This window comes from Chrysemys picta, chromosome 10 (genome assembly GCF_011386835.1).
Source record: "Chrysemys picta bellii isolate R12L10 chromosome 10, ASM1138683v2, whole genome shotgun sequence".
Classification (NCBI taxonomy): Eukaryota; Metazoa; Chordata; order Testudines; family Emydidae; genus Chrysemys; species Chrysemys picta.
This window is the reverse complement of record NC_088800.1, coordinates 77,120,412-77,147,295: the sequence shown is the minus strand read 5'-3', so window position 1 is coordinate 77,147,295 and position 26,884 is coordinate 77,120,412. Positions and strand designations below refer to the sequence as shown.

General features: G+C 47.5%; 1 protein-coding gene across 16 annotated transcripts in view; it reads left to right on the top strand.

Moving 5' to 3' along the window:
• Positions 1-2,036: 2,036 nt before the first annotated feature.
• Positions 2,037-26,884, top strand: part of MAD1L1 (mitotic arrest deficient 1 like 1) — a 529,111-nt gene continuing 504,263 nt past the window's right edge. For 2 of the 16 annotated variants that reach the window (XM_065560095.1, XM_065560091.1), the window contains exons 1-9: positions 2,037-2,180; positions 6,496-6,658; positions 8,114-8,254; positions 9,854-10,033; positions 11,495-11,619; positions 12,320-12,401; positions 15,257-15,387; positions 16,841-16,955; positions 17,956-18,017. In XM_065560095.1, coding sequence (XP_065416167.1) covers positions 6,509-6,658; positions 8,114-8,254; positions 9,854-10,033; positions 11,495-11,619; positions 12,320-12,401; positions 15,257-15,387; positions 16,841-16,955; positions 17,956-18,017 — 986 coding nt within the window. In that variant the 5' untranslated portion in view covers positions 2,037-2,180; positions 6,496-6,508. Of the gene's footprint in view, positions 2,181-4,615; positions 4,768-6,495; positions 6,659-8,113; positions 8,255-9,853; positions 10,034-11,494; positions 11,620-12,319; positions 12,402-15,256; positions 15,388-16,840; positions 16,956-17,955; positions 18,018-23,093; positions 23,130-26,884 lie in introns of those variants that run through there. The other 14 variants (XM_065560101.1, XM_065560098.1, XM_065560090.1 and 11 more) reach the window with 13 other exon arrangements.

Here is a 26,884-nt window from a genome sequence, read left to right as displayed (position 1 = left end):
GATTTGTTTACATGTGTATGTTTATTTCAAATTGCTATTCTGCGACTGTAGTCATGCTTTGGGCAAAACGTAAGGCAGTTGTCAATCTGAGAGTGAAGAGAAGGGAACTATAAGTTAGTTTTACTTCCTTTGCATTTTTCCTAAAAGTTAGTGCAATGTCTTAGTGCACTCTTTGCCAAATAACCGTATGGGATGAAAATTTCCATGTCAGCCGTCTGCGTCAATCTGAAGTTTTCTGGAAACTTCAGCCAAAATGGTTAAGCTGTTTCTAAGAAAGAGGCTAGGAAAAATGCATGTTTTACCTGTATTTAAAAACTTCAGGTGATTTATTCTTTGAGAAGGTCTGTTGTGCCCAGGCTTTGGAGCAGGGCCTTGAAGCTTGGAAGAGGACTGGCCTTTTTGTCATGGATGTGCCTTTTGTTGTCCCCATGACAATCCAACCACATTTAACCAGCTTACAAGCCTCTGAAAAATCAGTTTTTACATGTGCTCAAGTCGAGTCCTGTTAGAGCTTAGTAGCTACATTCCCCAAAGAGTTTTTCACTTGGCATGCTCCAGCCCTGGGCTGAGCAGGATTTTCCCTGCAATTACAGCTCTAGCCTGCTGAGCCCGAAAGTCCTAGAAAGCAAAGTGGTGGAGGCTCTCTCATGCAGCCTCGGGAAAGAGCTGGTCAGTGTCACTTGTGCGCGTAGGGGAAGCATAGCTGGGAATCCCAGTTTAGCAGTGTAAGGAGATTTACAAAGTTCACATTTTAGTTACTGTGATTTATTTTGGATTTCTGTTTTAAACACTTGGTTTGATTAAACTGCACCCTCTCTCGAGAGTGGGATAAGGGCATGAATGGCTGAAGCTAACAGTGGGCATCCTTCGTGCTACTGCTGGCGAGGGGAGACTGGGGTGTGAATTGCTGAGTTTCTCAGCCTTGTAGCCGTCATTTCTAGGCAAAGGTGCAATTGCATACCAAAAAAGAGTGAGGAAGGAAAGTGGGAGTGAGAAATCATGAATCCTTTATCTACTTGCAGAGGGACAGCAACAGGATCTTAAAAAAGGACACAGCTCTTCATTTCCCTCAGGCCTCTTCCTCTTCCAGTGCCAACAGTGCACTTTGGGCATATTCTTCTACTCCTGACAGTACTAATGCTGGTCACTGGTGTGATTCCAAAGCCAATGCATGCACAGTTATATTGCTACTAATGTTTTTAGTCCAGGTTACTCATTTATTTTCCTCATTTTCTAAGCTCTTCATCTCTTCTGGGAAGGAAGCAAAAAACGTGCTCAGTAGAGGACAGAAATGTGATCAGGTCTGGCTGGCTGGAAGTGGGGCCTGTGGGGGTGTATGATCCTAGGAGTCCCTCCTGCTGCTTCTCTCTGTGAAGCAGTGGCAGGGGAAGGTTCTCTGCAGTGTCCTGGTCCAATCTGGTAGCAGAACTGCACGGTTCAAAGGAGGGAATGCAGGCATTGTTGTCACTGTGGTCAGGAGTTGTGAAGATCTGGGTGGGCCAGGTGGGTTACTCACTCTCCATGTGGCATGCTGGTAGCACAACTCCTGGAGCATGGTGCCTCCTGCCTAGGTGGAGGAGGGATGGTCACTTGTAGTGGGGCCTCATGCCCTTTCTGCAAGGGGTGTGTGTCCCCTATTAGAATAACTATTGTTGTTAAACATTTGTATTGCACTAGAGCTGAGAGGCCCTAAAAGGAGTCCAGGTCCCAGGGTGCTAGGCACTGCATGTACAGAATGGGAGGAAGTCCCTACTGGGAATAGCTGCTACAGTCTAAACTACCCAAGGAGGGAAGAGAGGAAATATCACGCTGAAGCACAGAGTGAGCAAGGTCACTCAGGAAAGCTGTCTGGAACCCAGGTCTCCCGAACCCCAGGCCAGGGTCTGAATCACAAAATCATCCTTCCACTCCGGAAGGAAGTGGCAGATCTCCCATATACAACGTTGCTATGACACGCACGGGTTTACTCTACCGCGCTGGAGAAATAGGAATTTCACGCGTGCTCCCAGCATTACGGTAAGAGGAGAACGGAGGAGCTCCAGCTAGGATACAAGTATAATCCCAACATTACGGTAAGGGGAGGTGCTGGTCTGGTGGGAGCTGGGCGCGAGTTCTCGCGAGACCTCGGTGGAGGACAAGGAGGGAGATCCAAGCAGGAGCGAGGGAGCCGGCTGTGGCGGGTGAGTGTGAGAGACCCGCGCTGCGCCCCGCCCCGCCCCGCCGGCCTCGCCCCCAGGGCGGTAACTGGACTGGCCGCCCCCTGCCGCTCCGTGGTATCGCGGGGCCCTCTTTCCCACAGACACCCCCCGCCCGACACTGACACCCCCCCCGCCCGGGCATCACCACAGCCCCGCCCCCAGAACCCCTCCGGGGCAGCAGCGCAGGGCCCCGCCTCCCTCCCCCCAAACCTCCTCCCCCGGGGCAGCAGCGCAGGGCCCTTCCCCCCTCCCCCCCAAACCTCCTCCCCCGGGGCATCACCACAGGGCCTCGTCCCTCTCCCCCCGAACCCCGTCCCCCGGGGCAACAGCGCAGGGCCCTTCCCCCCTCCCCCCGAACCCCATCCCCCGGGGCATCACCACAGGGCCTCGTCCCTCTCCCCCCGAACCCCGTCCCCCGGGGCAACAGCGCAGGGCCCTTCCCCCCGAACCCCGTCCCCCGGGGCAGCAGCGCAGGGCCCCGCCCCCCGAACCCCGTCCCCCGGGGCAGCAGCGCAGGGCCCCGCCCCCCGAACCCCGTCCCCCGGGGCAGCAGCGCAGGGCCCTTCCCCCCTCCCCCCGAACCCCATCCCCCGGAGCAGCAGCGCAGGGCCCCTCCCCCCGAACCCCGTCCCCCGGGGCAGCAGCGCAGGGCCCTTCCCCCCTCCCCCCGAACCCCATCCCCCGGGGCAGCAGCGCAGGGCCCCTCCCCCCGAACCCCGTCCCCCGGGGCAGCAGCGCAGGGCCCTTCCCCCCTCCCCCCGAACCCCATCCCCCGGGGCAGCAGCGCAGGGCCCCTCCCCCCGAACCCCATCCCCCGGGGCAGCAGCGCAGGGCCCCTCCCCCCGAACCCCATCCCCCGGGGCAGCAGCGCAGGGCCCCTCCCCCCGAACCCCATCCCCCGGGGCAGCAGCGCAGGGCCCTTCCCCCCTCCCCCCGAACCCCGTCCCCCGGGGCAGCAGCGCAGGGCCCTTCCCCCCTCCCCCCGAACCCCACCCCCCGGGGCAGCAGCGCAGGGCCCCTCCCCCCTCCCCCCGAACCCCGTCCCCCGGGGCAGCAGCGCAGGGCCCTTCCCCCCTCCCCCCGAACCCCGTCCCCCGGGGCAGCAGCGCAGGGCCCTTCCCCCCTCCCCCCGAACCCCATCCCCCGGGGCAGCAGCGCAGGGCCCCTCCCCCCGAACCCCATCCCCCGGGGCAGCAGCGCAGGGCCCTTCCCCCCTCCCCCCGAACCCCGTCCCCCGGGGCAGCAGCGCAGGGCCCTTCCCCCCTCCCCCCGAACCCCGTCCCCCGGGGCAACAGCGCAGGGCCCCTCCCCCCGAACCCCATCCCCCGGGGCAGCAGCGCAGGGCCCTTCCCCCCTCCCCCCGAACCCCGTCCCCCGGGGCAACAGCGCAGGGCCCTTCCCCCCTCCCCCCGAACCCCGTCCCCCGGGGCAGCAGCGCAGGGCCCTTCCCCCCGAACCCCATCCCCCGGGGCAGCAGCGCAGGGCCCTTCCCCCCTCCCCCCGAACCCCATCCCCCGGGGCAGCAGCGCAGGGCCCTTCCCCCCTCCCCCCGAACCCCGTCCCCCGGGGCAACAGCGCAGGGCCCCTCCCCCCGAACCCCGTCCCCCGGGGCAGCAGCGCAGGGCCCTTCCCCCCGAACCCCATCCCCCGGGGCAGCAGCGCAGGGCCCTTCCCCCCTCCCCCCGAACCCCGTCCCCCGGGGCAACAGCGCAGGGCCCTTCCCCCCTCCCCCCGAACCCCATCCCCCGGGGCAGCAGCGCAGGGCCCCTCCCCCCGAACCCCATCCCCCGGGGCAGCAGCGCAGGGCCCTTCCCCCCTCCCCCCGAACCCCATCCCCCGGGGCAACAGCGCAGGGCCCTTCCCCCCTCCCCCCGAACCCCGTCCCCCGGGGCAGCAGCGCAGGGCCCTTCCCCCCTCCCCCCGAACCCCGTCCCCCGGGGCAGCAGCGCAGGGCCCTTCCCCCCGAACCCCGTCCCCCGGGGCAGCAGCGCAGGGCCCTTCCCCCCTCCGCCCGAACCCCGTCCCCCGGGGCAGCAGCGCAGGGCCCCTCCCCCCGAACCCCGTCCCCCGGGGCAGCAGCGCAGGGCCCCGCCCCCCTCCCCCCAAACCCCGTCCCCCGGGGCAGCAGCACAAGACCCTGCCCCTGACACTGACCCTCCCCCACCTGGGCAGCAGCACAGGGCCACGTTCCCCTCCCCCCCAAACTTCTCTGGGGCAGCAGCACAGGGCTCTGGGTGACATGGAACCGAGCCCCCCAGGGGGGCATCAGCGCAGGGCCCCGCTTCCCCTGACACTGAACCCCTCCCCCCTCCGGGCAGCAGCGCAGGGCCCTACTCCCCCTGACATTGAACCCCCTCCCACCCCAGGCAGCAATGCAAGGCCCTGCTTCCCCTGACACGGAATTTCCCCCTCCCCTCCCCCCCAGGGCAGCAGCGTAGGGTCTGTCCTTCCCAACACTGAACCTCCTGAGGCATTAACACAGGGCCCTGCCCTCCTGACACTGAACCTCCCTGGGGCAGCAGCACAGGGCCCCGCCACCAATGTGCCCCTCCCCTCAGGACAACAGCATGTGGGTTTTGGCTCCCTCACTTTTACTGTGGCTGACAATTTTGGTTTTCCATGTTGTATGTGTAGGGCCCTACCAAATTCACGGTCCATTTTGGTAAATTTCATGTCAGAGGATTTTTAAAATCTGAAATTTCACAATTTCAGATATTTAAATCTGAAATTTCAAATGGTTGTAACTGGGGCTCCTGACCCAAAAAGGGGTTAAATAAATGGAGATATATTTATCTCATAGAACTGGAAGGGACTTTGAAAGGTCATTGAGTCGAGTCCAGTCCCCTGCCTTCACTAGCAGGACCAAGTACCAGTTGTGCCCCAGATTCCTAAATGGCCCCCTCAAGGATTGAACTCACAACCCTGGATTTAGCAGGCCAATGCTCAAACCACTGAGCTATTCCCCCCCCCCCCCCCATGGAGATATACCTATCTCATAGAACTGGAAGGGACCCCAAAAGGTTATCAGGGTTGTGGGAGGGTTGCAAGGCTATTGTAGAGGGGTCGTGGTATTGCCACTCTTACTTCTGCGCTGCACCCTGCAGAGATGGGCAGCTGGAGAGTGGCCGCTGCTGGCTGGGAGCCCAGCTCTGAAGGCAGCGCCACTGCCAGCAGCAGTGCAGAAATGAGGGTGTCATGGTATGTTATTGCCACCCTTACTTCTGTGCCGCCACTGGAAGTGGGTCTGACCCGGCCCTGGGAGCGGCCCGTGCCGGGGAAGAGGAAGTCCCGTCCCTCCACTGCCTGGGCCGGGGCTAGCAGCTGGAGCGAAGTAGGAGTCTCTGGCCTGGACGCCCCCAGCCCTGCTCCTCCCAAGTGCTTGGGTGTTAAAGGTTGGCTATGGGTGGGTGACCATCACATCTTCCCCCGCCCACGTCACCTACCCATAAGGCCATCCCTGACTCCTGCCAAAAAGTGATGCCTCCCATACCATGCCACCCTTACTTCTGAGTTGCTGCTAGTGGCAGCGCTGCCTTTAGAGCTGGATGCCCAGCCAGCAGCCACTGCTCTGAAGACAGTGCAGAAGTAAGGATGGCAATACCATGACCCCCCTACAATAGCCAGATTTAACGGTTTGTGACTTGTTTTTCATGGCCGTGAATTTGAATAGGGCCCTATGTATATGGGAAGAATGTGGAGTCCAGAGCAGGGGTTCTCACAAATTTGTTGGTGGCCTCAGAGTGCGGCCACCAACTCTTGCTGGTGGCTGCTCAGACAAAACTGTCTCTCTGTCCCTGCCTCCCACGGCCCTTCAGTGAGAGCCTCACCCCCACCCCAGGTGGGTCAGGAGCTCACCGGCTGCCTGTAGAGTCCCCGGTTCCCCATACCTGACAGTGAAGGAGTGGAGGAGCTGCCTGGAGGAGCACTCCAGCAACTGAAACCTGTAGCCACCTCCTCTGACAAGAGCTGCCTCCAGCACTGCACACACCATGTCTCCAGAGGCACTGCCTGGGGCCCCCAAGGAGGCTGTGCTGTGCAGGGTACCGGTCCCCGCTGCAGGGAGGAACTGCTGCTTTGCCCCCGCAATCTGCTCCCCCCCCCAATGCTTTGGAGGCTGTTGTGGCTGAAAAAAAAATCCACTGGTGGCTGCATATGGCCCCGGTGGCCGCATTTGAGAAACGCAGCTCCAGAGTGACTTGAAGAAAGGGGTATGCCTTCCCTGAGTTACAGCAGTGAATAAGACTGTAAGGTGCCCTGGATGTTTCACTTTTGGCTTTGTATGTGTGTGTGTTTACAGCAGAGAGCTCACCATGGAGAACCCGGAGGATAATACAACTGTGTTCTCCACCCTGAGATCTTTCAATAACTTCATTTCTCAGCGTGTGGAGGGGGCATCTGGTCCGGCCACGCCAGGATCATTTCAAAGTACCTTGCATATGCAGTACCAGCAGAGGGTGCAGGTGAGACATCCCTGGCTCACTGACAGCTGTAGTGTCACTACAGTCAAGAGTTTAGATTTCATTTGATCTTACGCATGGAAATGTTTTTTTAGTTAGGAGAGGGGGCTGTCCCTTCTTACATTGCTATCCCTACATTGTCAATGATGGAGATAATTTGCACCCAAAATAAAACTCTTTAATGCCTTTCATTTAAAAAAAAAAGGTGAGTTATGGGCCTGACTGTTTATCCTGGTTAATCAAGGGGCTCCCTTGAATTCTTCCCCTTTAAGTTATCTGTAGGCCAACTCAGGCATCTGTATTGTGATTTCTCTTCATCCTGCCCCACAACGGAGCTTAACTGATGGCTTGCTTGCAGGGTTGGACAATTTTTCCTGGCTTGCATAGCTCTCTCTTGAAAACGTACTGTCAGCTGGGCTAAACTATCTGTGGTGTGTTTATGATATTGACTCTGAGGACTGAATTGAGATCACCAAATTCATTCCATTGAGGTCCTTTATCTGGGCCAGAATTGTAGCCCTGGAAGCGTAAATGTCCAATTTACTAAACCAGTCTTCATGGATATTAGGGTGATGGCATTTCAGCAATACCTAAGATATCTTAGACAAATCTCCCTTAAAGTTCTTGTGTTCTGTAGCTTTGTTTTGGATCTCTAGTTATGTCTCTGAGTGTACAGTAAGAGTTTGCCATGTTTATTTTAATTTCCATTGCATTTAAAGTTCTGACTATAATATTATAATCTCCTTACTCTTTTTTTGTGTGACACATCGCTGATTGTGGAGTCTTTAATGAATGCGTGTTGAGGTCTGGGATTCTGATTGTCTTTATGAAACATGAATATTTCCTCCATGTTCAAAGTGCTCTGTTGATTCCTTCAGTGCACCTAGATTACACAGGAGTACCGGCAGTAGTTTTACACAAAAAATACATTCATGTAAATAAAAATTAGATTGTACCTTGTATGTCTAATTGCAGTGGGGAAAAACCTGCTTCTTTGCTCAGCACTTAGTTTCACAGATGTAAGTATGGGGCCTGATCTCTGACCCTTGACTAGCTCCTGTTTCTTCTTCTTTGAGAAGGCCAAAGAAATCTGTAATAGGAGTCTTTTTAGTTTTGTATGTGGTAAGTGTATTCTAGAAGGGAGCTTCTGTAATGATTGATGTGGGAAATTTGGAGTCAAGTTCCCAAAATTCACCCACACTCCCATTTTTAGCTATCACTGAGTCACTGTGCGACCTTGGGCATGTCACTTAACTCTTGGTCCTCAGTTTCCCCATCTGCTAAATGGAGGTATGATGATACTTACCTACCCCATATAGGACATGATGGGCTAAATATATCCAGGTTTGTAGAGTAATTTGAAAGCCAAAGCTGGAGGGCATTGTAGAAAGGCAAAATATTATTGCTTTTCTCCTGATTGTGTGTTTTTATGTCTCTCTTCACGTGGAAACTGATCAGCTGGAGGAAGAAGCTGGGCAAATCCGTTCCAAATCTCAGCTCCTGCAAGTGGAACGGGAGAAGATGCAGATGGAACTGAGCCACAAAAGAGCTCGCATTGAGCTGGAGAAGGCAGCTAATACTAATGCTAGGAGCTACGAGGTAGGTATAAAGAACAGGAGTACTTGTGGCACCTTAGAGACTAACAAATTTATTAGAGCATAAGCTTTCGTGGACTACAGCCCACTTCTTCGGATGCATAGGTATGCATTCGGAGGTAGGTATGGCATTCATGCTATCTGACAGCCAAGGCTCCAGTCAGAGCATCTTGAGATCATTAAAAGTTTGTTGCATGGCTGACAAATAGTCTGATATTGATCTGACCACTGGATATTCTATAAATGTATTTATTTAGCACTCTGTTGCTCATCAGTATAAAACAAAAGGAGATTCAGGTCTGCTGCATTAAACCTTGTTTCTTCCAGAAGTGTTTAAACTTCATTTGGCACAGTTGCAAACATTTGGTATGTTTGACTGTAATGAACTGGAATGATAGCAACACCTGTCATGCAACTGCCATACAAGAGAAGCTGCATTGATAAGACGCTGAGCTCTAGTCAGCGACTATTAGCTTCGTTGCCTTCTGGTTGTGTGCCCAAATGTGTTGGCTTAGCTATGTTGCTAAAATAAGCAGCAGAGTTTGTGGGCTTTGTCATCCTATAAAGCTCTTAGCATCACTCCAAAGTTCAGCTGCTTAAAAAAAAAAAAAAAAATCAATCCAGCAAAATATTATAAGGATGCTGGGAGACAGATTTACTCTGTAGCTGTGAAATGGTGGGTCACTGAGTAAATTCCTGGTTCTGCCTCAAGTCAGGTGATCTTGCGATTAAGCCAAGAACAGTTCAAACCTGAATCTAGCTGAGTCAGTCACAGAAACCCTTAAAATACTGGTACAAAAAGGGAGCATCACTAATCCAGCAGTGTGGTAATTACCCTGCTCAAATTCGGTGCTTCACGAGTCATGTGGATAAAGGTTTCAGGAACCTTGCATTGCTTTGCATAATCCTTGCTTAGTATGTAAAGCTGTGGCCCGATTTGCTTTGATTAGCAGAGCAATTTGCTTTACATTTTTCAATAAGTGCTAATCAATTTGAGTTAGAAATGAACTTGAAATGGCATGTGAAATGCTGTCAGAGTGCCAATAAAATAAATAAATCTAGCTGAAAAAAAAACCAACTAAATCTGCCCCCATATGATTTGTTGCACTGGTTGTTTATACTGTATGTTTAAAGTTGACTTATTTAAGTTTAAAATATTTTAGACTTAAAATGCTCTAATGCAAATAGAAATTTCACAGAGAAACTTGTCTTGTTACTCCAGATATTAAGGTCCCAGGCTCAGTGAAATAAACTTGTTGTGCAAGGGTAATTGATGTATCCAGGGTTTTCATGTTTGAGCCTATGTAAATTACGCTGTACAAACTACGAAGCCAACTCTGTGTGCTAAGGTCCAAACATCAGTTCAAGAAGTGCTTGGAATTTGTGTAGTAATTTTCTGGCTTCATTACCCTGTGTTTCATTCCCCTGTCATTGAGAAGCTTTGCTAGTGAGGGGGGTTAAAGAGTTTGGCTCTGAAAAGCATTGGTTGGTGGGGTTGCCTGTGGGACTATAGTGAGGAAGAGGGCAAAGAGGAAAGGACAATGTCTTCACCGTTATGGTTCGTTCTTCTTTATGAAGTCCCTTTACATTTTCCCTTCCCTAGCGAGAGGCTGACCGTAACCAGGAGCTCCTCACACGTATAAAGCACTATCAGGAAAAGGAAGTGGAGGCTGAGGCTAAGCTGAAGGAACAAATGGAGATGAATAAAACCTATAAGAAGAGCATGGAGACTGTGAGCAAGAAGCTGCAGGAGAAGGAGAGCAAACTGGCTGAAGCTAATGAAGTAAGAGGATAGCAATTTCTTATTTCACCCAGTGCTATAGGTGACTTTGAGGGTCACGTGGAATTGGAGCAATTCACTCTTGTTACAATAATTAAACAAACACAGATGAGTTATGTCCCCTACTCCAAAGAGCTTACAGTCTAAACAGGACAGGAAACGGGATAACAGTTTGGGAGAGGTGAATGTGGGGAATATGAGACGACATTGCTTGGAGAAGTGGATTTGGAGGAGAAAAACAGTTGCAGGGCAAGGACATGGAGAGTGTTCTGGGCATGGGGGAAATCAGGATAGAAGTCATGAAGTGGAGAGGGCGGGAAAGCAATGAAGGGAGTGATAAGATGAGAGGGAGTGAAGGAAATGAGCAGGAGAGTTGGAGGAGCTGAGATTTAGGTCGAACCAAACTACCAAGAGGGGATATCTTCCAAATATGTCCTAAATGGCAACTTCCTTTTCTAGCATTTGTTAGCTAAGCACCCAAAACTTAGCGACCATGAGGAGGAGTTCAAATGAGTAGATTTAACTTACCAGTTGGAATTTGTGGCAATAAAAGTATGAAGACACTGTTGGAGGTTGGAAGAAAAACTAAACCAATAATTTGGAGTCCCTGCAACTGATCTATTTCTATGCCACTTTTATCCCCACATCCCTCAAATTTGGGTAAGGGATCTTGTCTCTTTAATGCATCTAACGCATTTTGGGTGCAATCCGATATGTTTCAGAATGCTAAAGGTGGGAGTGAGGCATGAGGGTCAGGTGAATAATGGTTATTCGAGCCAATGTGGCTTATTCTTCAACTTTGTGAAGTTCCTTCCTCTGCTTTGCTGTTTATATTTGCTATATAAGGTTCGTCAGTCAACTAGTTTATTTCAGACTTGGCAGTACTGATGATTGTCCCTCTGTGTGCGTATTTTGAGTGAGTCTGAGAGAGTGAGAGCTGAGCCTACTAGCTTAGTAAAGGAGTAATGGCAAATGCTTCTGTGAATACTGTCTTAGCCATATCTGTTCCATGTGCCAATCACCATGGTAGCTAGACCTCTACTGAGGACTTGTCTCTGCCATTACTTGGCTGGTTGAAAATTTTTGGGTCTCTGTTTTGAAACCCCGCTGCTTAGGAGCATGTGGATGAGGTGATGGTGGGATAATTGTCAACTGTAAGACAGATCCTCTTGTGAGCACAGGTTCTGGCTTTGAGGGTTTATTTTTTGCGTACCAGTTTGAGGTCATACACTTAATGAATAATGGAAATGTCAATTTGGGTGGCAGATGAAAGAGAGCAAAGAATTTTCTTTGACTTTGTTCTGAGGTGGGTTTGCAGGTCTTATTGTGAATTATTTCTAGATTCAGTGTTTCACATTAGTTAGTTGTTTGATCTCAGCAGTTTGCATTCCATAATGTTCAGCCTGGAGGTCCACTGGTCTATTTGTGTGTTGTTTATTCTTCCCCATCTTTCTGTGAATCCAGATGATCAGCGTATTGAAGGGGAAAATATCTGAGTTGCAGTGGAGTTTAATGAATCAGGAGATGCAAATGACAAGCCAGGAATCTCAGAAGCAGGAGCTGATGGAACAGCTGGATGTGCAACACAAGTGAGTAAGGGATCAACAACTGCCAGGAAAAAACAAACCTTCAGTCTTATGCAGCTGCTGTCATTCAGAAAACGTTCAACAGCTTTTTATTTTTGCTGTTCAAAGGGCTTTTTTGATCTGGATGTGTAGGTTATAAAATTTGCCGGAAACTAGCACTAAGCAGCAATTTAATTCTACCTTAGTAAAAAAAAAAAAAATAATCCAAGCTTAAAATCTCCCTTACTTTTCATATTCATGTTGATACTTGATTTTGTACTATGTGTAGTTGAGGGGTGATTAGAAGATCTGATGAGGTGTGTGTCTGCCTGCTGCATCTCCCTCTTTCAGCTCCATGTACCAACACTTCTTTTTAGGACCAAGGTTTAAATGACTTTTTCTATTATGTAATGTAATCATGTATTTGTTGGTGTGGGCATGGGAACGGATATATGGAGTCAGTATTTTTTTTATAAGAATGAATATTTCTGCTTTCCTAAGTAGAGGTAATCTGTCTCCACACTGAATATCTCAGTTGCCCCAGAACCTTAAAGAAAGGTCCTGCTGGGCAGTTCTTGCTTTTACACCACAACTGTCCTTGATCGTGGTGGTAAATGACGCTTGAATAAGTGTGTGCCTCTAATATACTTCTATATCTATAATAGATTGTTCCCATCAAGTGATTCTTGTATGTAAATGAATCTCCTATGTCTGCTTAAAACAGAAAATGTCAGGAGGCCAACCAGCAAATCCAGTTGCTGCAAGCAAGCCAGTCTCTGTTGGCAGAACACGAGCAGAAAATTAAGGTGAGAGTGTGTGAGTCCCATGCTGAGTGTCTGCTTTTCATTTTTACATAGGAAAAGTATCTGAAAGAGTTACCCTTACAGTAACTGAGAGCCACTCTGTCATATAAATGGCTTGCCTGTTAGGTGGCGTGGAGCTGAAATTGCCTAAATTCAGATTTCAAGGCACAGAAATTAGAAGAGTGGATTACACAGTCTATAATATTCAGCACTTATACAATAACTCCTCACTTAATGTCGTCCCGGTTAACGTTGTTTTGTTATGTCGCTGATCAATTAGAGAACATGCTCGTTTAAAGTTGCGCAATGCTCCCTTATAGCATTGTCGGTTATTTGGCAGCTGCCTGCTTTATTCACTGCTTGCAGAAAGAGCAGCATGTTGGAGCTAGCTAGTGGAGGTTGGGAGCCAGGGTGGACCGGCATCCCCCCTATCAGCTCCCCTAAGTTCTCTGTGTGGCAGCCACCCAGCAGGCTGTCAATTGCCTGGCAGTTCAGCTGTCCCTCTCCCCACTGCCCTGTGCTGCTCCTGCCCTCTGCCTTGGAGCTGCTCCTGGGAGCCTCCTGCTTGCTGTGCAGAGTGGGGGGAAGAGGGGTGCTAATGTCAGGGTGTCCCCCACCCTCTACTCCTGCCCCCCTCCCCCCGCTCCTGTACCCCTTCTCCACAGAGCAGGGGGTGCAGGACAGGGCTCAGGATGGAGGAAGCTTGCTGCCAGCAGCTGCTGTCTCAACTTGCTGATCTACTTAAAAAGGCCGTGTACTTAGAGTGGGGTCAGCTTAAAGGGGCAATGCATGTCTCTTTCTCACACACATGGTGTGTGTGTGTGTGTGTGTCTCTCTCTCTCTCTCTCTTACACACCCACACACACTGTGTATCTCTGTCTCTCTCTGCCATGCTGTCTCTCCTACCTCCATTCATGCTGCCTTGTAGAGTGTGAGGCTACATTAACAACAATGTGTTAATCCTTCATGGCTCAGCTGAGTGCTAGTTCATCATTTAGCAGCAGGGCCGGCTCTGGCTTTCTGGCTGCCCCAAGCAAAAAAAAAAAAAAGAAAAACCGTGGCGGCCAGAACAGCAAAGCAAAAAAAAAAAACACCAAAAACCTGCAGTGCGGCTGGAGCCAGGGTGCAGGGGGACTCCCTGCCCTGCAGATGTGCCCCGGCTAGCGGGGGGAGGGGAGGGAGCGGCGGAAGAGAGAGAAGGGGGGCAGGCAGGGCTTCAGCGGGGCGCTGCCACGTGGCCCCTCCCGCCATGCCCCCTGCCGGGAGGGCTCCACACCACTCCGGTCGGCTGGGAGGGAAGGACGAGGACTGCCCTGCCGGGCTTGCTGCAGGGCACTCCCGTCCTCCACGCCGCTGCCCCCTACAGGGTGGCCGGACCGGAACAACAAAACAAAACAACAACAACAAAAAGCGGCCGTGCTGCCCTAGGATTGGGCGGAATGCTGCCTCCTACAAGCTGCCGCCCCAACCACCAGCTTGCTCGGCTGGTGCCTGGAGCCGGCCCTGTTAACAGTAAGACATTCCCTGAGAAATATCCCACCCTCTTCCACCCTATGACTTCACCACCTCAACCAAGCTTCACAGTCGTTGTTGTGTACAGTATTAATTTGTTGTTTAAAACGTATACTGTGTATATCTCTGTGTGTGTGTGTGTGTGTATATATATATATATAAATAAATATAGTCTTTTGTCTGGTGAAAAAAATTTCCCTGGAACCTAACCCCCCCCCCCCTTACATTAATTCTTATGGGGAAATTGGATTAGCTTAACATTGTTTCGCTTAAAGTAGCATTTTTCAGGAATATAACTACAACGTTAAGCGAGGAGTTACTGTATAACACCCTTTGTCTTTTCTGTATCAGAGAGTCCAACTGGTCAGAAGCTGTACAGATCCCTTCTGTGTAGATAACTGCTTTGCATCCTTATGTAGCAGATTATTTGGATGCAAGCTCAGCCTGGTCTTGTCTGGTCACTCAGGGCTCTGGCACAAATACTTCTAGACATGTTTGCTTTTTCATCGCAAATGGTGAGCCTTGCAACTCTGAGCTCAGTTCCTGTTCCTGGGGAAATCTTTCCACTGGAGTCAGGGTATGCTTTTTAATATGCATACAAAGTACTGTTAGCTGCAACACTTTTGATTGCAGGTGGACTTGTTGGGGGAAGTATGGAGATGCTCTCTGTCCTGCCAAACTAACTTCTAGGCCAGTTAGGAGTGATTCTTTTCTGTGGTGATAGAAGGCAGTAGAGAGAGAAACAGATGGAGAGAATTAAACTTGACTTTGAGGGAATGCTGATCGTGGAGTTTCCTTTGGTTGGCATTGAATAGAACAAGATTGAAGAGCAGCAGCATTGCCAATTCTACATAGATGCGTCAAGAGAAACTTCTACAGCAGGCAGAGTGACTGGAAGTGGAGGTGGGGAAAGAGGACAACAAACTGCAGTACTGCTCTAAATAAACTCTTAGTTTGTTGGAAAAAACAATGTGTAGAGTTATACCAACATGAAGAAGTGTGGACTGCTTGCTGCCCTCTGTCTCCATTGTGTGTGTGTATGTTCTGTCCTCTCCTAATAAGTCCATCAGAGTACTAATTTCTCATATATATTACCTTATGGTAGGTGAGAAGAGCCGACCTTTGGCTTATTACTCCTTGACAAATAGGGAATTGATGTGTAAGAGGGAGGGCAGATGTCCTTTTAAATGTTAACAGAACCCATTGCTGATGTATGTTGGAGTTAATGTAAGGATAGAGAGAAAAGGATTTGGACAGGTTTAGCAGTCCAGTGAAGAGGTAGGTCTGAGCCTTCCTGAGCTAAACTTAGTTGTCGTCTTGTTTTCATGTCCTCACTTACCTTCCAGGATCTGGAACAGAAGCTCTCCCTGCAGGAACAAGATGCTGCAATTGTGAAGAACATGAAAACAGAGCTGGCCCGATTCCCAAAGATGGAGCGGGAACTGCTCCAGCTCAGGGAGGATAATGCCTACTTCAGGTGAGAAGGAAAGATCTGCCTTCAATATGGGACATATGTCAAAAATGAATATCTTCTGCTGTGGTCCATCCTCCTATAGCTGTCATTTTCTGACTTGGGTGCTTTGCATTATACAGAATGGAAATTTCCAAATAGAATGCTGTGGAAGGAAGGTTAAAGGTCTTCTGTATCTACTGTATATAAGGTTGAGCCAGTGTTGTAATGGTTACTAGTTATTGTGATTTGGAGGGTTCTGGATAATCTCCTTTCGCACAGAGTGAGGGGATCATGAAATGAGGATTGGTCATTTTGGAAGGTGAGACATATTTACCTTCTAGCTTGGATCAAAGGGAAGGTTGTGCACAGTAAAGAGGAGATTGGAGAGGGATCTGATACTAAAGATACTTGCTGATAATAAATCCTTTCTATATGGGATTTGTGATGGGCTATCTCTTCAATCTCACGGCATTTCTAACATGTCTATCCCTGTAATATCTTGGCAAAGATTTTAAATTCTTATTTTGTTACCAGCCAGTCAGCATTTCCACTAATGTTTTGAAGGCATTCTTGTGCCAGTGTATCATTTTGAAAGACTGGCTACTGAAGTTTATAAATTGCTCGGGTGCTGCCTCTTTTAGAATCTGTTCTGTAGGTTTCCAAAGTACTAATGAATTTTGAAACTCAGTTGTCCTGTGGAATGGAGTAATCTGCCATTACATTGATATGCTGTTATCATGAGAGAGTTTAGTTTCAATCTCTGTGTAAAGAAATGCACAAAAAGTCTGAAGTACATGAGTATCTGATCTTGCCAGCTTCCCTTTACCACAATTTAGAAGACTGGAGTCTAAGCAGGCTCCTTTGAGTTTGCTCTTGATTCAGTGATCATTTAACATTGAAACTTTCCAATTGCCTCTATCCAATCCTCTCTGTGTTTGGAAATGTGAAATGTATCGTAGCAGAGTGGAAACAGAAGCACGTTGAAAGTTAGTGGTCTTATTTTTGACACCATTGGACTGACTAATGTACCCCCACAAACCCTATATTAAAATAAACTCTGGGCTGAAAAAATCTTCGTATTTGTAAACGGACAAGAGCACTAACTCTTGCCTGTTTCCCTACTTGCTGAGTTCCAGACCTGCATTCATATTGACTTTGGATCATAATGTCAAGACTGTTGTGTTACTTTAAATTCTGTTTTTGTACAATCGGTAAAGCAGGTATGAAATTTTAATATGTTTGGACATAACTCAGGGCATTTGGGAGTGGGAAAACTCAGCCCAGCGAACGCTGCCTCCTGTGTAACAGTCACTTTGTAGCAAAGGTTATAGAAGGTTACCACTTTGGCTCAGTGTCCTAATGGCTTTTTCAATTACTTATGCTTCCCTGTAATTGTGTGTGTATCCAGGAATTTGCACAAGAGAATTGAGTTGCTTTGGTGGCTTTTTAATGGCTTTGCCCTTTCTCTTTTTCTCAGGGAAATGAAGGAAAACAATGGGTTACTTAGAGAGGAGGTGGAAGGTCTCCAGAAGAAATTGGAGCGCTATGAGAAGGTTCAGGCAGGTCTAGTGACCCTTGAATTGGAGAATGAGGTGAGGAGCCGAGAACACTTGCTGAATACGTAGAATTGGGGCTACTGTTCTTGCTTGTGTGGGCTTTTAGGGATCTTTAGTTCCTTTATGCATAGTGAGGGTGTAGACAGTGATTGCTGTGGTTCATGGTTTGTACTGGCCCAACCCCAAGACATAGCCTAAGATGTAGAATACCCATATGAGGGGAGTGTTCGTAGTGAGAGAAAAACAAAAGTCTGTCCATTGTTCATCTTAAAGCCTTCTCCAAGTAGCAGCCCATCTTCATTGTGGCATCTCCCTTTCACTTTACTCCACCTGTGAATGCCCTTTTGGTTCCTGTGTGCTTACCAGAGGAGTTGGTATATGACCGACACATAACAGGAGCCTGTTGCATACCCTCAGATCAGTGCTGCTGGTAGAAGGGGCCACGTATAGTCTTGTATCAATACAATTGATTTCTTTGTCTTGTTGTCGCCAGCAGCACCCCTTTTTCCCCACCCTCTGTCAAAGGTAAAATGATTTTTCAAGATGATTACCTGGTCAAGAAAACTCTTGTGGTGCAGAGCTATTATAAGGGCTAGATCTGACTTGGGCAATCCAATCTGGTACTGGGATTGAAAGCATAGAGAGTTGTGATGGATATCCCTGTGGTGGGGGAGGAGAAATGGGCACAGCAGCTGGTACAGAATTGGCATGTTTGGAATACCGCTTTAATTTCTTTGGTCTCCGCAGTAACAGGATCTAGTACAGTGGGGGTTAATTCACAAGGATAGATAATGGATGGCACAGAAATGGTACATTGTGCCATATAACTGTGGTGGTTGGGAAGGTTAATGCTGCTGTTAATAGTGGGTACACAGAATGATGTTCCAGCAGTGCTGGGCCATGCATAGATGATAAAGTCCACAGGAAGAAAGTGGAAAAGGCTAAGTTGGAAGGAATGGAAAATGCAGCAATAGGAGTTGAGATGTAAGAACGCTCACTTGGGTTTCTTTATTGACTTCTTTTGCCTCCTCCCTAGAAACTTCTGGGAAAGTTGAAAAGCTGGGAAAAACTAGATGAGAGCACTGGCTTAAATATCAGGTAAGTGCTGATGGAGTTAAACCTTCTGTTCCACTTGCTTTATTTCTTAGTGATCTTGATGGCTTAAGCTTGTCAGGCTGTCCACCTTATCAGTCCTCCCGTGGGCAAAGTTGTCTGTTGGTACTCCTCTCTCTCACTGCTATGCAGTATATATGATTATGCCTCATTAAATACAGTCATACAGTATCTTTTGGGGATTAATTTGTGAACTGGTGACTAACAGCCTGACCCAGTCTGTTTGAGACTGAGGTGGGTGGGGAGCTGGTTCAGTTCTTAGTTCTCTAAACTTCTTGCATATAACTACATTCGTATTAAGAAGGAATTGAGTTAGTGTAACCATATTAAGCGTGGAGCGTTTCATGAGATGTACAGCAAGTCATTTATATGAGCCTGTGATGCATTAGTGTAAATATAATTCCTGTAATGAAATCTCAGGAATGTTGCATTAGACTGACCTGACATGTTATTTTCCAAAGTAGCAACTTAGCTTAACAGCCCCTTTCTCTTATTATCCTGTGTTTTATATGATGGTAGAGGTATAATAAACATTTTTCACTTCTGGTGCTGAGAAAATTTCTCTAGGGACAGTGAAATGATTGTAACACTAGTCAAAGTGAGAGTTGACGTGTAACACTGTAGATCAGGGGTTCTCAAACTTCATTGCACTGCGACCTCCTTCTGACAATAAAGTTACTACATGACCCTGGGGTGGGGTAGGTGTGGGAGCAGAGCTGCCCTGGGTGGCAGGATTAGGGGCCACAGCCCAAGGCCCACCTCCCTGGGTGGTGATGGAGCTCAGGCTGCAGCTTCAGCCCCAGGTCTCAGCAAGTCTAATGCTTGCCCTGGCAACCCTATTAAATGGGGTTGCAATCCACTTTGGGTTCCCAACCCACAGTTTGAGAACCTCTGGCTCAGTGGTTTGAGCATTGGCCTGCTAAACCCAGGGTTGTGCGTTCAATCCTTGAGGGGGCCATTTAGGGATTTGGGGCAAAAATCTGTCTAGGGATTGGTCCTGCTTTGAGCAGGGGGTTGGACTAGATGACCTCCTGAGGTCCCTTCCAACCCTGATATTCTATGATTCTATGATACAGCGATTGACATCGTTTAGCACTGAACTAGATCACAGTTCTGGCTCTTCTAATTTGTCTGTGATGTAACCAAAAAGTGGGATATGATGCATCTTCTTCCCAGGGATAGCTGCTGCTTTGCAAGAAGAGTAATCTGCGAAATTAGGGCCATGCTCAGGTGTCACTTTTGCAAGGGCTGTGCCTTTCTAAATGTTTCAAGTGTGATTGTGCTTATTGGTGGGAAGAGAGGTGTTTTGCCCAAAAGAACTGCTTTCCTTTGTGCATCCTTGCATTGAGAGCTATGCTTTAGACAAGAATTAGGCTTGATCTACAACTTTTATCCCAGATCAAACTTCCCCACTCGGCCCCTGTCCTTATCCCATCAATTGCAGCTGCACAACAAACAAAAACAGTGGAAGTTGTGCATGCAAAATGATGGCATAATTTGGGCCTAGCCTTGTTTGGATTTGGGATTCTATATTGGGTAAACTGCTACTTTAGGTAAAAGAGGATAGTCTCTCACAAGCAGTGTCCCCTTAGTTTTCTCATTCTTTGTGTTGTTCAATGTATGTGATGAGCTACCTCTTCCTTAATGCACATCGGTAGAGAGCACTGCTGAGACAGTCTCCTGCCTCTGCTCAGGATGCATATGTTCAGACTTGCAGGAGAGCGAAGTACTGAGTTCTTCCCACCAAAGTTTCTCTCTGCCAGACAGTGGTAGGGAAGCTTTTACTTACGTCAAGCTGTTAAAGGTTTAATGAGGTAATTTCACAGTGGGAAGGAAATGGAACCAAGTGACTCTTACTGCTGAAGTCTGATAACCTCTTCATTTAAAATCAGAATATTCGATGCAAAGTGTTAGTGAGGTTTTTGATTGTGCCGCATTGTTTAGCAGTATTAAGGGTGTTTCTTTGTACAGAAGAACAAATTGCTCTCAAGAAAATCACCTTTTGCATGTGATTGCACCAAGTGGAATTGGGGCGAGTTTTTTATCCAGGCTTCTTTCAGCATGAATTATGTTCATTTTCAGCCAGGAGTACAAGAACTGGTATAAAGGGAGATCATTGTCCCAATCATATTCCTGGAGCGTACCTCTTGTGAAAGCTTGAGGAAAGTTAATTGCTAGACAGTGTGTAGGAGAGAATGGGAACAGTTGGATGGTTATCCCAAAGAGCCAATGCAATGTGCAGTCTGTCTGCTAATAACTAGATAAGCAGGAAGAAAGGGAATGCATTATGTCCCTGTATCTCTTCTTATTAGTTTCTCCATTTATACATGGAATGCAGGGTGCAGGGGAAGAGCGCACAGCCTCTGGCTTTTTGGGGGAGGATGGTTTCTCACTTCCTCCAGCTGTTCTCCAGGCTTCTCTTCTGTGTGCTCGCAATGGCTTTTGTTCACTGATTGCGTGGTCCCTGCAGGTTCCCTGTCAGATTAGTTTATGAGCAGGCCATTTGGTGTGTAATTTTATCTAATAGCATTTGGAAGGGGAGGGAACGTCTTCTTGGAGTGTTAAGGCCAAACATCTCTGTGCTTATCTTTTTGGGGAATTTTATGGAAGATTTGGTGGTTGTCTTCCAATGCTGCAACTTTGGTGGAAATAAACTATGAAAAGTGCAAAAACTAGATACCTTACTCAAAGATTGCTCTCCCTGTCCCATAGTCCAACGACCGCAAGGTCTGAATTGTTGCCATCTCAACCGGGTGATGGGAATCAGTTCCATCTTCTTTGAAACACGTGATTTCTCCCTTGCCTAAACATTAGAAATGATAGAAGACTGGCTAACGTTGTCTCCTAGCCCTGAATTGTTTTGTGTTGTCCTTCCACTGCTCCTTTTCATCCTCTCCAAAGTTTTTCCTACTCTTATGCTGGTAAGAACAGAACATGCTGTTTTTAATTATACCCTATATATAATGCAGCATAACTTCAACAGTTTACCAATATGATGGACTTATAAGTTGCGCCCCGCAACACCCAGATCAGAAAATCGCAAATGGCATTCTATCTGTTACAGTCCACTTGTACCCAAATCATGAAGCTGTCTGCAGTCTCTCATGCATTTGACCAAGGATTCCTCTATATTCATGTCCTAATGCTGTCCACTTTCCAATTTACTAGACTCTGCTTCTTTGTTAAGAGTGGTGTAGTTTGGGTTTGCAGGAACTCCGTCAGTATTTTGTGTGCCCCTTTGTCATGGACTCCCAGGGATGCTAAGCCTTCAGGTATCCCAAATCTGCAGTTCTTCTGCAACATTAGTTTTCATCTGCAGAATAAATCTACTTGCTGTGTATTAAGTGTATTAGTCTCTTTATTTTGCTCTACAGGCTATTCTCTTTAAAAGAGGCACGGCTGGCTGATATAAGCTATTATAACTCTTGATTGCTAGGAATGAGCTGTGATTCTATTGTTCTGTGTCAGTAAAGTGTGTTCCTCTTATTCTGTCTCTCTCCCTGTGGTGCATTGATGACAGTAGATTTTTACAGATCATTGTGGATTGGGTGACCATGTGGTTGGTTATTTTCAGAGAAGGACTTAGTGAGGGGCACCAGTACAAAACTTTCATAGACTTCAGTGAATGTTTGCTTTGCCAGAGGGCACCATAACCTCAGAGACGCCTTCTAATGTAAATAAACCTTGCAAGTGTCAGGCAAGAAATTATTTTTGCAGAATAATAGTGTTTCTGGAAGGGAGTAGGCTTTCTGGGTTTGTAAAAAAGAAATGCATTTAATTTTGATGTCAGTGTGAGGAACTGCCCGCTAGATGGCACATTTTCTCTTGTTGTATCAGAAAAACATTGATTTCACTCCATTGTGGTATGCTCTGACTCCTGTGCAAACATCAATTGGACACCGTAAAAAGGTCAGGCATTAGTCTAATTAAAATTGTTGGCTTGTTAAAATCAAATGTTTTAAAATCTATTTTAAAACCACACCAGTGTGATCACTTTCTCTGTGTGTGTGTCTAGTGGAGTTCCTGTTTGTTGCAGCTATTCTGAACGTGAACAGAGATCCACACACAGTTTCTCCAGTGACAGAGTGCAGTACATATCTCAGTTTCTCACCCATCTCAGCAACCCACTTTTTCTCCCTGACTCCCTGTCCTTTCTTTCTTCTCAGACTTGTTCAGTCTAGTTCTCTTCTTCTTCACTGTTATCTCCACAGAATCATCCTTAAGAGGGAAATGTTGTTTGAAATCTAATCATCCTGCCATTCTTTCCTTCCCATTGTTCTTTGTTTATATAATGCTCAGAGCCTATGAGGCACTTGAGAAATACACAGACAAGATCCCTGCCCCTGTAAATCTTCTAATCCAGTGATTTTCAACCTGTGGTCTGTGGACCCCTGGGAACCCTCTGACTATGTCTAAGGGGTCCACGCAAGGTGGTTGTTACCATAAAACACTGGTTTTCAAGCTGTAGTCTGCGTCTGCAAACTACGTCTAAGATTTCCAAAGGGGTCTGTACTTCCATTCGAAATTTCTTGGGGTCCACAAATTAAAAAAAGGTTGAAAACCACTGTTCTAATCTAAATAAGTTTATAGCTCATCTGGCAGCTCTCTCTTGTACCTGCCTCTTCTTGTCTCTGCTCAGCTGCTGTTGTCTTCAGCTACCGGTAAACCACCTACAGCGTAGTGTTTTTCACTGCCAGATCCATCCCAGAATGCTGGTTGCAATAGTTCAGCACTAGAGTAAGGGTGATATGCTTTAGGTGGCTTGTTTTAAAAAGGAGGTACAGCCCAAGATAGGCTGGCTACTAAAATGTTCCCATCTGTTGTTGCTAGTATGGTTAGTTCTGAAGTGACCTCATGTATGCGCTCAAAGCCAGGAGATTAGTGTTTGGAAAGATTCCTGGAAGATTATGCCCATTCCTACAGTCAGATGCGGGGCAGAGGTGCCCACAAATGAGAAGCCACAGGAAGTCTAGGGTTCTGATCACTCCAGAAATCTCTCTCTTTGAAGAGAACTGGTGCAAAGAGAAAAAAGCAGACAGTTGTGTTCTGTTTTATTTTTAGATTGGTGGCACTGATTTCTGAATTGGAGCACCACAGGTAAGATAATCCTACAGATCTGTGTCTGTGCAGTAGAACGAATCTCTTAAAGCTGTGGAGGATTATGACATTGGAGGACTGACTGGAACGATGAAGTGGGGCAGCTTAGGCTTATACAAACTTCTCTCTAGCTAACTTGGTTTCAGAGCTGCGGCTGACCCACAGCTAGTAGCACTGCCGTGTGGTTTATTGGTGGTTCCCCTTTTCATGGGCTTTGCTGTCCTGTGAGAGAAGTCTGCCTGCCTGCTCAGCCCAGGAATCAGAGGGCAATGGAGTGTTTTGCATTGCTCTCCAGGATTCTTTTCCTTCTTTCTATTTCCATGCCTGGCTGACTCTGGAGAGAGCAACATCTGTCTTTCTTCATAGGAAGAAAGGTTCTAGCCTGTTTGTGTAGTCAAATGGGGATGAGGGATAAACTGTGGGTAGAGAGGTATGAGGGAAGCCTGTATATTTGTATTGAATTAGGAGTGTTGTGTTGTTTAATATACTGTGATAATGCTCAGAGGTCCCAGTCAGAATTTGGGCCCCATTGATCTAGGTCAGGGATCGGCAACCTTTGGCACGTGGCCTGTCAGGGAAAGCCCCTGGAGGGCCGGGCTGGTTTGTTTACCTGCTGTGTCCGCAGGTTCGGCCGATCGTGGCTCCAGGCCCATGGGGGCTGTGGGAAGGGCAGCCAGCACATCCCTCAGCCTGTGTTGCTTCCCGCAGCCCCCATGGGCTTGGAGCAGCGAACCGCGGCCAGTGGGAGCTGTGATTGGCCGAACCTGCGGTCGTGGAAGGTAAACAAACAGGCCCCACCCACCAGGGGCTTACCCTGATGGGCTGCGTGCCAAAGGTTGCCAATTCCTGATCTAGGTCCTATACAAACACACAGGAAGACAGGTCTTTGCTCAAAGTGTTTACAGTATAAAACAAGTAACATATGAAGGGTATCAGGGAGAGGAATGCAGGTGAGTTGAAGAGCTAATTTTTAAAAACTGAAAGCCAGGTGGAGGAGGAGGAGGAGGCCTCAGTCAGCATTGGAGCATGATGTCCCCTGGAGGTCTTGGGATTGATTATCCCCATCATTTCTAATCTTTGCATTTGCTTTGGGCCGAAGCTATCCCATCTCAGTGTCTGGTGTTTAATTCAGCAGTGACACTCTCTGCACGAGACATTTAGGACTCGAATGTCCCTTTCTGTAGTGATGACCCTGTTAGTGTGCCGAGGTTGCCCTCTGAGTTAAATGAAAGGGGTACCAGTGGATTTATTCTTGTACTGAAGGAATTCTTGGTTTAACTGAGTAAATGAGGCAATAGGGAGAGATCATGTGATCTTTAAATCACAGGACTAGAGTTGGCTAGCTTCTGCAATGATCTCGCATTAGGGCTGCTTTGCCTGCTTGGTATCCAAGTGTATAAAGAGAAGCGCAGATTTGACAGGAATTCAGGCCAACGCTTAAGGAGCATTTTCACTTTCCGTGGAGCCTGCCAGCTGCAGGCAGCAGACACCAAACTGCTGACCTGTCACCTAGAGCCAAAGAAGTGAACCTATTAGTCCTGACCTGGTTTTCTTCCTGAAACATCTGTGTGCTGGCTGGCTGACAGATCTTGGGGACTGGTTTTCTGCAATGTCTGAAACCAATTAAGGAGAGGAGCAAGTGTGTGGGTGTGTGCATTTTCTTTTAGAAAGGATCTAATTAAGTGACAGGTGTCTCTATTTAGTACACTGGTTAGCACAGTTGTAATTTGTAATTACACAGGTGCAGTACTGAATACTGGACTTCCTTTTAGCCAGGTTCCCCTTTTGGAGCGGGGGTGAGGTAGGGGCAGGAATAGGGAATCATGTTTCTTGATTTCAGATTTCTTGATTGTGGATTAGAGTTTCTTTTGCAGTGTAGGGGAGGGAGGAGAGCATAGGAGTTCGGTATCTTTCACTTTAAATTCTGGTAATTATACTAGGCCATACCAAATTTTCTTCCATCTAAAGCTCTGAATGTACTTTGCAACCACGAATGAAGTCTCATAATCTCCTCCTCTCCCACAAGGCAGTAATCTACCTTTCTATGAATGTCCATCTAAAATAAGTGACTGCCAGTAAAAATAAATACATTTCTGTATAATTATGCTCATGCGATGACTTTGCTAAAGCTGGACGCCAACATGTTCTGCCTAGCAAATCAAGATTGTAGCAGCTGACCCCTGGAATTACTCAACCACACTCCCACTGCACCGCCAGTTTAATAGTGGGCACAGATTAGTGGCATTTCAATGGCAGCCCACCTTGCCTGTTGGCTGAGCTCCGATAGCAGCCAGAGGCACACTTAGTGTTGCTGTCTACCTAATCTTCTTGCCATTTGGCTTCAAGTTATGGCTCTTGCCATTTACGGGTGAATCGGAAGCCAGCTACCTCTAGTGACTGATCCAAACTCCACAGTATTTGGCTCTTCTGTCCCCCGAACTGCCTAGCCCCTGTGGTTATATATTGTCTTCAGAAATAATCTGGGCAATATTTTTGTAATTTAATCAGGAAAATCCCACTCTAATACTCCTCCTAGTACATTAAATACAGAAATAAACTGTAACATGGGTTTATTGGTGCTTTTTTTGCCTTTGGACAAATTGTAGATAATATTTTGTGTATAATAATATTTAGGTAAAATATTGTGGCACCTTGTTTGTACTCTAGTTTTGGATGAAAAATCATTGTCAATCTGAGAATACAGTCCAACAGTTTCCCTCCTTTCTAACCACTACACAACAACCTCATTATAATTAACTGTACTGAAGGGGGTGGGATGCAGCCATTGTATTTGTTTTTAAAGAAAGTGTAGGGGGTGACCCTAGACATCACAGATCAATTGAAACAGTAGGTTTAAGAATAGTACTTAAATTAATGTATGATAGAAAGAAGGTTTCTGTAAAGAAAATTGTGCTTCCCCAATCTATTAGAATGTTTTATGTCATCAAATTAATAAATAAAGGGACCTAGAAAGCTTTTGTCAAAGTCCCTCACAACAAGTATTGTCATGAAGCTATGTATTTTGTGGCTCAGAAATTGGTTAAGAGACAAAAGACAAAGAATAGGAATAAACAGTCAAATTTGTTACATGGCGAAAAATTTAACAGTAGGCTATTGTATTAGGTTGGGGGGTGTTTAATATATTCATTAATAGTTTTGAAAAAGGGATGAACGATGAAGTGGCAAAATTTTCTGAGACAAATGAAGAATGTAAGAACGGCCATGCTGGGTCAGACCAATGGTCCATCTAGCCCTGTGTTCTGACAGTGGCCAATGCCAGATGCTTCAAAGGGAATGAACAGAACAATTATCAAATGATACATCCCCTGTCCTCCACTCCCAGCTTCAGGCAACAGAGGCTAGGGACACTCAGAGCATGGGGTTTTATCCCTGACCATTTAAGGATAATCAAGGTAAAAAGACGGAGGAATTCCACATGGACATAATAAAGCTAGAACAAGGGGAAGTTCAGTGAAACTGAAGAGCTAAATTGAAAATTGATAAGCGGAAATGTGTAATTAATTTGTGGAACTCATTGCCACAAAATATTGAGACCAAGAGTTTTGCATGATTCAATACAGGGTTAGATGTTTATGTGGATAACGAGACCATCTGCAGTTTAATTAGCCAAACTAACAAAAGTGCTATAAACTCTCATGTTTAATCCAACCTCTAACTGCTTGGTGTTAGGAAGACACTTCCCCTTGGGGATGATCATTTCATAATTATGCATTTAGGGATTAATGCACCTCTTT